The 10796-nt window shown below is 32.0% G+C and overlaps 1 protein-coding gene across 1 annotated transcript in view; it reads left to right on the plus strand.

Moving 5' to 3' along the window:
- LOC137616095 (angiotensin-converting enzyme-like) overlaps positions 1 to 10796 on the plus strand; it is a 47212-nt gene that overhangs the window by 16946 nt on the left and 19470 nt on the right. Inside the window, exons 4-8 of the mRNA XM_068345769.1 lie at positions 2010 to 2170; positions 2596 to 2804; positions 4160 to 4363; positions 6288 to 6409; positions 7519 to 7664. Coding sequence (XP_068201870.1) covers positions 2010 to 2170; positions 2596 to 2804; positions 4160 to 4363; positions 6288 to 6409; positions 7519 to 7664 — 842 coding nt within the window. The remainder of the gene's footprint in view (positions 1 to 2009; positions 2171 to 2595; positions 2805 to 4159; positions 4364 to 6287; positions 6410 to 7518; positions 7665 to 10796) is intronic.

Below are 10796 nucleotides of genomic sequence, written 5' to 3' on the forward strand. Positions count from 1 at the left end.
ATTTCATCAAAGCTGTTTCTGTTGATAAACCTTTACGGAATCCATGCTGAGTGTTAGAAATCAAATTATTTTTTTCTAGATGTTCCATTAACTGATTACATACAATCTTTTCTATTACTTTCGATATTACTGGAAGGATAGAAACAGGTCTATAATTACCAGGGTCGTCCTTGTCTCCTTTCTTGTGAAGAGGGTCTACGAGGAGTTGTTTCCAAATAGAAGGATATTTCCCAGTTACAATCGATGTATTTATGATAACCGTGATATAATACGCAATAACTGTAAGGGAATCTTTTAGAAAACTAGTAGGAATACCATCCGTTCCGTAAGCATTACTATTATACAAACTCTTAACTGTTAATATTATTGTTTATACTGTAACTGGTTGCGGTCTAAACAATCTTATATTATTGCCAAAATTATTTTGAGTGGTTCTAATATCTTAATTTTCGTACTTTTGTAGAATTTCCTGCGTTTTACCATAAGTTATTTTTCCTACATTAGCAAAGTATTGGTTAAATTGATCCGCTCTAGCTTTTGGGTTGTCGTATTCAATCTTTTTATTTGTTTTAGTAGATACAATATTATTCATAATTTTCCATGTTTCTCTGCGAGATTTACTTTTCTTGATCTTGTCTTTGTTATAATGAGCTTTGGCAGTACGCATCTTAGAATTGATGAATTTTTTCATTTCCTTATACGAATTGTTCAGATTTTCATCATGTCTATTCTGTTTAAGCCTTTCTTGCATTTTGTCCCTTTCTATCATACTGTTTTTTAAATCATTGTCTATCCAAGGTGCACTGGGTCTCCTTATTTCCTTCGTGATTATTGGGGCACATTTATCTAGGGCACTGTTATATACTTCATTGAAAATTCCTGTTTGAATATCTGTGTCATCAGTATGCATGATTGTATCTAAAATTAGTTTTTGGTCTAGCAATGTATTGCACAAAAAATCTGCAGAATAATATTTCAAACACCTAGAGGTTACCGTGACTGGTTTACGCTTTGGCTTCTTAATATCTATGATAAATGAAATATGTTCATGGTCAGCTACAATACTTGGATTTACCTCGATGTTAATAACACTTTCCAGCTTGTTAGTTATTAAAACGTCTAGTAGTGTGGATGAGATGGGGCTAACTCTAGTAGGTTTATTAATCATTTGATTTAATTTGGTGACTCTTAAAATATTATGTATCTTTGCTGAACCTAACATCAAATCATCATTTAGATCACCTATTACATAAATTGATTTATTCTTTAGAGAAATCATTCTCAGACATTCCAAAATATAGTTAAAAGTATCATTTGAAGCATGCGGATGTCTATACAAGCAACCAATGATAACAGAAGGTAGCTTAAGAGATTGTACAGAGAGCCAAACCTCTTCTACCCCCTCTACTCTTTGAACATTAAGATTACAAATATTAACAGAAAGATTATTTTTTACATAAATACAACAACCTCCACCTCTTCCTTTGTCACATCTATATATTGTATAATTAGGAAATTCAATGAGTGAATCGACAATATTCGGGGTTAACCAAAAGAGAGAGAGAGAGAGAGAGAGAGAGAGAGAGAGAGAGAGAGAGAGAGAGAGAGAGAGAGAGAGAGAGAGAGAGAGAGAGAATTCCTTTTTAAAAAATACTCTACGGAATATCACGATTGTAATCAAATCATAAATTCTTCTCAAGGTAGTCTTCGAATCACACACACACACACACACACACACACACACACACAAACACACAAACACACACACAAACACACACATACACACACACTCACACACACAGGCCTATGAAGCACAAGGTAGATGATGAATGGAGATGTATTGAATTGAAAGCTCAAGATAGAGACGACTGGAGAAATCTAACCGAGACCCTTTGCGTCAATAGGAGTAGGAAGAGATGATGATATTATACATTTATCATGAATCATATCTATTGAGAGAGATATTATTATCACTCAATTTGTCCCGTATAACCGATGTCATCATTCAGGCAAAGTGGCAGCGATACCGTTTAGAAGAGCTCAACCTGTTACGTCATTTGTCCGGAGATTCTCGAATGGCATTACAAATGACAGGTTCGCCGACCAAGACGGAGAGACGGATGCTTCATCTTATCACAAGGGGACCCAGATACACCTCTCGACTTGCACGGTAAATTGTTCTTTAGTTTTAAATTAGTTATAATAACATACCCTCTGGTGGACAGGCTGAAAAGTCTTTTTATAATTTATATATGAAAGATGTTTTTATTTTGTTAATGTTCTTACAACAATTTATTTTAATTTTTCAGTACTTTTCATGTAGTTTATATAGTTTATATATTTCCTTATTTCCTTTCCTCACTGGGAAATTTGTCTCTGTTGGACCCCTTGGACTTATGGCATCCTCCTTTTCAAACTAGGGCTATAGCTTAGCTAGTAATAATAACAATAATAGCGATATTTGAATACAAACGAAGTAAGTACCACGGTATATATTAAAAAAATACACTCCTGATAAACACGCTTTAAAACACAAACACATTGCTACATCACTGACGATTCTGCAATCCATTTCTCCCATCTTTTAATTCCCAGATCGCTCTCCTCCCTGGTGAGCACCATGAGACAGATTTATTCGGAAGCCCCAAAGTCTGAGCGCGACATGAACCATTTCATGAGTGCCAGTCGGGATGCCGACGCCCTCAGGAGAACTTGGGAATCATGGCATCTAACTGTGGGGCCACCTATGCGACCCCTGTTCGCCCGAGCTGTCGTTGTCATGAATAAAGCCGCTCGTCAGGGAGGTTATTGTCATTATTATTACTATTATTAGTGGTAGTATAAGTAGTAGCTGTATAATTATCATCATTATTATTACGATTTTTGTGTATAAAATTACAAAAAAAAAAAAAAAAATAGTCACGAATAACGTCCCTTTCCGGGAAGTTATTATCATTATCATTACTATTATTAGTGTTAGCATAAGCCATAAGTAGTAGCTGTATAATTATCATCATTATTATTACGATTTTTGTGTATAAAATTAAAAAAAAAAATAGTCATAAATAACGTCCCTTTCCGGGAAGTTATTATTATCATTATTATTACTATTATTAGTGGTAGTATAAGTAGTAGCTGTATAATTATTATCATTATTATTCCGATTTTTGTGTATAAAATTATATAAAAAAAAATGTCATAACGTCACTTTCCGGGAGGTTATTATCATTATTATTACTATTATTAGTGGCAGAATTAGTTGTAGCAATATAATTTTCATCATTATTATTACGATTGTTGTGTTTAAAAATACAAAAAAATACGTATAAATTACAAAGAGAAATTATTGCAAAAAAAAAAAAAAAATAAATTCACTTACAGATGAAACATTAATTAACTTTGTTTCCTATAGTACAGCAGACGAGTATTCTTACCCTGAAAAAAAGTTAAAAATAGTAGTATCATTAAATGTACAACGATTTGAATCCCATAATCATAGTGTGAACTATCTAACATCATATGACTGTTGCAGAGTTTACGAGTTCTTTAACTGGTAAAAGAGTAACAAATTATATAGAGAAAAAAATTCTTACACTGGCTCAACTATCGGTCATGGCTTGCTACAGACGTTTCCTTCTGTAAAATGAAAAAAAAAAAATATATATAAATTTGCTATAAATTTTCATGAAATAAATCTTACAAGCATATTCAATCTTAATCGAAGTGTAACACCATGGTTGTACTTACAATTGAAGAAAAAATATGACATGGCACTATACCATGTATTTCTGAATATCGTAAATTGCATGTTTTTAAACACACACATATCCACACCAACCCACACACACACACACACACACACACACACACACACACACACACACACACACACACACACTATATATATAAATATATATATATATATATATATATATATATATATATATATATATATAATATTATTATCACATAATTTTTCCAAGAGCCATGAAAAGAAAGGTCTTATTTTTCCTATTTTCCAACATGTACAAAAAGATGCATACCAAGAAAATAATTGAAAAACACAAACCAACCAGCACGACTCATAATTCCCATAAACCCCTTGGGGGAATATCTTTCCTCCGAGATAGACCCCCATATTCCCTACATTTTCCCGCAGGGTATCAAGACATGGGGGAGGCCTGGAGGACTGAACTCGATCTGGGTGAAGATGATGAAGATGTTCGGGCGATGGTGAGAAGCCTTTTTAAGCAAGTGTCACCTCTGTACACTCTACTCCACGCTTACGTCCGGCATTTTCTCGTGGGAAGACATGGCAGGACTCTTGTGGATCCTGAAGGCCCCATACCGGTTTATCTCCTTGGTGAGTTAGAGGGTGCTTGATAAGGACTTCTAATGTGAGAGAGATGGATTGACATCCTCTGGAAAATTATCATATTTCCAGTTATCGCGGTTTCTTGCGCTATATCTTGTAATTTTCTTTATCATTATTGGCGGCCGTTTCCCTTTGTAGAGCTTCATGATTGACTGTCAATCTTTTAATAGTAATATTGCTTGATGTTTCTAAACACTTGGCTTTGTGTAGTCAGAGAGAGGATTTACATTATACTGAGATTCTGGTTTGCTAAATTTTTAAGAGCGTGGTATAGTTTTTATTAGGAAAATATGAAACGAACATTTACAACAATACTTTTTTTTTTCTTTGGATGAAAATGCTGATAAGTGGTGCATTCACAAGACTTTTTTCCAACAAAATCACGTGTCCTAAAAAGTGGCAGTCTTGAGAAATAATAAACAGTTGCAAATTATTATATTCATAATCCACCTATTGAATAACATATTAATTCGAAAGTGCTAAACTTTATGTCCGGTACAATCCAACACACTGAAAAACACCCACACAAACATACATATATAGGTAATATACATATAGAAAAAAAATTCACCTTACATTGGGATTGAATCTTAGTTTCTTGAAATGAAAGGCATGGTCAGTATTGCAGCATAAAATTTTGTTTTTCATCTATATATATATATATATATATATATATATATATATATATATATATATATATATATATATATATATATATATAAGTATAGTATAAACATTACAATCAAGTGTTTATTCGCTCTCATAACATTGTCGTCTTATAAACAGGTAAAACTGTAGCTGATGAATATAATTCATATTTCGTATGAAAGTTTCAAACTTTAACTCCAAGAATCTCATAGAATCTTAGATCTTAGTCTTTCAGCTTTGCAAAATTTCTATGGCAAAATTAATATACAATTAAAATACGCACTGGAAATAATAAAAAAAAAGGTTATGCATTCGAGCTTAATAACACGAGGTACCCCCAATCATCTAAGCTACTTTATAATTCATGAACTTATTGTTACAATGCATTTAATTACAGATATAGAACAAAACAACGTATCTTCTCTGGCTTCCATGTTTTCAATATAGAAAATCCATAAAAGTCAATAACACTTCTGAACTCTGATATCAAAAAGAACTTTTCCAATTCTACTGCATCAAAAACACCGCCACTTGACGGGACAATAAATATCAGGTTTTTTGCTAAATACAAGTATCGCCATACAAGCGTTAATAGCATTTCCCCCTTTGCTTATATCTTCACGAAGAGATAAGATAAATCCAATGGTCTTGACTGTGGTCTTATTCCATCGATCTTAGAGTTTTCCTCTAGAAAAAATTAAGGTTTTATTATTGACAAATCTTGGTCAATAACGACTCCTTGCATAAGAGAGAAAAACATTATAGCGATAACTAACTTTTCTTAATATTTCTAAATAAGTAAAGGGGTTTTTCACCATGCTTTAATTCTAGCTAGATCTCCATTCAGTAACAATAGGTCTACATTCTGGAGATGGAATTGATGCAAGGAGTGGTATGTCGAAATTATATATATATATATATATATATATATATATATATATATATATATATATATATATATGTATATGTATATATATAGATGTATATATATATAATATATATATACAGTATATATGTATATATATATATATATATATATATATATATATATATATATATATATATATATATATATGTATGTATGTATATATGTGTATGCGTGTTTTTTAGTGTGTTGGATTCTACCGGACAGACAGATTAGCACTTTCGAATTAATATGTTATTTAATTGGTGGATTATAATGAATTATGAATGAATTAATCCAAAAATAAAAGATGGCGTAATGATAATCTTTAAATCATTTACTAAATATGATTTTCTACAGGAGATTTGTGGGGACAAAACTGGCAATCTCTGCTTGATTTGATTATTCCAAATGGTGCAGAGGAGACAAACTCTTCAAAACTTACAACAAATGGCGACATCAGTCCTCGAATGATTGTGAAGGTTCGTTAAACTTTCGGACATTGTAATGGAGCAAAAGATAAATAAAAATAAATTATGTTTTTTTAATTATTATTATTATTATTATTATTATTAAATGTTAAGCTAAAACCCTAGTTGGAAAAGCAGGATGCTTTAAGCACAGGGGCCCCAACAGGGAAAACAGCCCAGTGAGGAAAGGAAATAAGGAAAAATAAAATATTTTAAGAATAGTAACATCAAAATAAATATTTCCTATATAAACTATAAAAACTTTAACAAAACAAGAAGAAGAGAAACTAGATAGAACAGTGTGCCCGAGTGTACCCTCAAGCAAGAGAACTCTAACCCAAGACAGTGGAAGACCATGGTATAGAGGCTATGGCACTACCCAGGACTAGAGATCAATGGTTTGATTTTGGAGTGTCCTTCTCCTAGAAGAGCTGCTTACCATAGCTAAAGCGTCTCTTCTACCCTTACTAAGAGGAAAGTAGCCACTGAACAATTAAAGTGCAGTAGTTAACCCATTGGGTGAAGAAGAATTATTTGGCAATCTCAGTGTTGTCAGGTGTATGAGGACAGAGGAGAATCTGTAAAGAATAGGCCAGACTATTGGGTGTATGTGTAGGTAAAGGGAAAGAACCGTAACCAGAGAGAAGGGTCCTATGTAGTACTGTCTTGCCAGTCAAAGGACCCCATAACTCTAGCGGTAGTATCTCAACGGGCGGCTGGTGCCCTGGAAAACCTACCACCTATAAAATGTAATAGAATAAGAAAATATTTATCACATCAGTTAATTTCCACGTTATTAGCTATGTATGATAGCAGTTTGATATATCTTCTTTAAATAATCCTTAGAGGAAATAAAGCGCCCCTCCCCCCAAGAAAAGGCTTAGTGGCCGCAAAAAAAAAAGAAAAAAAAAAAGATCCTTTCGTGACAATAAAATTAAATTCCATACTTTCTTTTTAGTTTACTAGTGTCCCTCCTTGCTCAGTAAAACTGGTTTGTTTCTATCGTAACAATAGAGAAAATAAATCGAACACAACACTCCGGGAATGGATTTACTTGATCATAGGGGTATAGTTACGATATTTTTTTGGTCTAATATGAAGTAAATATTTTTTTTTTTCAGGAAGAGGAAAAATTCTTCGAGGGTCTTGGATTCCCACAACTTCCAGACAAGTTCTGGTCTTCGTCAGTATTTGGAACATCCGAAATACCCCCCAATGCCACCTGTCAATCAAGAGCCTTGGATATGTTTCACCATGGTGATTACAGGTATGCTTGTTATATAATTTGGTATTTTCATGTATGTGAAGAGAAGTTTAGTAGTTTTGTACGTAAAAGCACAGAAAAGCAATACTTCTAATGGGAATTATAACTGCAGTATTTTCATCAATACAGAGGAGATAGTACTTTCATGAAAAACAGAGGATGTTCAGTATATTCGTGAAATCTTAATGAGTTTTGGAATAGCTGGATAAAATCCAGTAAAACGAAATATATTCAAGAGCAGCTATGCATTAAGATGAAACAAGAAACTATAGGTGATATGATGCCCTTCTTACAATCTCCAATGCTGTGCAGAAATCCCTTGATTGTAGTCTAGAAGTTCACATGATTGGCCATGATTTTTGCGCTACCTTTGACCGCGTTAATATGAGGCGTTTTTCCTTTCAAACTCCAACAGGCAGGAGTAGGTGGGTGTTTTCTTAGCATCATTATTGAATTTCTAAGTAATAGATTGCAAAGAGTAGTTATATAGAATGTAATATCTGGTGGTTCCTCTGGGTTAGTGCTCTCGTTCCAGTACTTTTCCCACTATATACGCATGATATTTGGTTTGGCCTGGAAAACACACTCTTTGCATATGCAGAGGATACCACTCCTTGCATCAATTCAATCTCCAGAATGTAGACGTATTGTTACTGAATGGAGATCTAAGTAAAATTAAATCATGGTGAAAATTGTTGGGCATGAAATGAAACCAAACAAAACTCAAAGTATGATTGGAAGTAGGTCAAGGGCAGTGGCTCCTCAACACCCAGATATTTGCATTGATGTAGTGTCTTTAACTATATAAAACTCCTTTAATTTTTTGGTGTGATTCTTGATTGAAAACTTACTTTTCCGAAACACTTTCCATCTATTTCTTCTTCAATTGCACACACATTTAGCTTAATGAAAAAGCCTTTCAAGATTTTCGGCAACTAATATATCCTGAAGGAATCTTTCAATTCTCTCATTCTACCTCGTTTCAAAGTATATTTCTCCTGGCTGGTTTTCAGCAAATGAATTTCATTTTAGTTCACTGGACAAAACCTTTTGATTCCTGATATGGATATTATTCTCTGGCACCATCGTTAGTTAGTTCTCTATGCATGTAGTATAAGAACTTTCCTCATTCTGACTATTTTTTGCCCTCAGATCTTCCCAAACTGGATCATCCTGTACGTAGTACTATGTAAGCAATTAATTCGAACAGTCTTGCCTTCGCCATCATGAAAAAACATTACTAAACAGCATTATAGAACTTATATTCCACCTCTGACTAGATTGTGGAATGATATCCATAACTTCACAGTTGATCGGTGAAACATCAAAAGTTTAACCCTTCCTGTAAATGATTTTCTATTAAACAGGTTGACATAAGTCTCTATAGTTAATATATGACGTATCACTACTTCTCATAAATAATTTATCTATTTCCTTTCCTCACTTGATTACTTTCCCTATTGGAGCCCTAGGGCTTGTAGCACCATGCTTGTCAGATAGAATAATAGTTCAGCTGGTAATAGTATATATATATATATATATATATATATATATATATATATATATATATATATATATATATATAAAGAGAAATAGTTATATAAATATATATATATATATATATATATATATATATATACACACACACATATATATATATATATATATATATATATATATATATGTGTGTGTGTGTGTGTGTGTGTGTGTGCATATATATATATATATATATATATATATATATATATATATATATATGTGTGTGTGTGTGTGTGTGTGTATAGGTTATATATGTAAACATACAGATACAATATAGATACGTATGTAGACATAGAGATATTTAGATATGAAAAATTACATTTCCCCTGCATTTTTTTCTGATGGATTTTCACTTACGTTAGTTCAACATAAATCTTAATTATGCATTCATAATTTACCGTTCATACTGCTCTCTTTTCGAAACTGTTCTCCACAAAGCTGAATTAAGATAAAAAAAATACAAGTATTTATTTAAAGGTAAACCATTTATGTAAGCTGTAAACTTGATGAGAAAATCAGCCACCAAAACATTGCCATAGGCGGCAAAGATCAAAAAATAAAGGTGTGTCTTTTGAATTTTGAGACCCACAATATCATACAATAAAAACATATTTACTAATCAAGACACCTTTGTAATTTGGGTCCCGACAAGATTAGCGTGGAATGGCAAAGGATTAGATCCACCCTTTGATATAGGCTAATCATCCACTACATAACTGAAAAGGCGGAAACTCGTCTTTTCATCTACGAGAGCTCATCACTCACTAATGCTCAAATGCTGGCTTAAAACCAGTTGCAGATTATGAAGAAACTCGAATTATAGTCAAAACCTTCCGAGACGCTTGTTAGTACAATTTCCCTATTCTTTGCTATTCGGGACACATGCTTCTTCATATTACTTCTTTATTATAATTATTATTATTATTATTATTATTATTATTATTATTATTATTATTATTATTGCTATTATTATTGTTATTATTATTATTATTATTATTATTATTATTATTATTATTATTATTATTATTATTATTATATTAATTCTATTATTATTAATAATATATATTATTATTACTATTATGGATTATTATAACGAGAATCAATATATTATTATTATCATTATTATTATTATTATTATTATTATTATTATTATTATTATTATTATTATTATTATTATTATTATTATTATTAGCTAAGCTACCACCCTAGATGGAAAAGCAGGCTGTTATAAGCACAAGGGGCCCAACTGTAAAAAATGGCCTAGCGAGGAAAGAAAATCCAGAAATTATTAAACTACATGAGAAGAAATGAACAATTAATTAAAATTTTCTATAAACAATAACAACATCTAAAATAGATCTGTCATATATAAACTACAGTATAAAGAGAAAATTACGTCAGCCTGATCAACATAAAAAACCTTTGCTGCAAGTTTGAACTTTTGAAGCTCCACAGTTACCTATATTCTTTTCTTGAGTGTTTTGGTCTTAATATACACTTAACATAGACATCTTGACGTTTAATTATTTTTCATTTTATAAAAAGCAAAGTGCTAGTCAAAATAGACGCTGTAGATGTAAAATATACCTAATGATT

The sequence above is a fragment of the Palaemon carinicauda genome, chromosome 22, assembly GCF_036898095.1.
Source record: "Palaemon carinicauda isolate YSFRI2023 chromosome 22, ASM3689809v2, whole genome shotgun sequence".
NCBI lineage: Eukaryota > Metazoa > Arthropoda > Malacostraca > Decapoda > Palaemonidae > Palaemon > Palaemon carinicauda.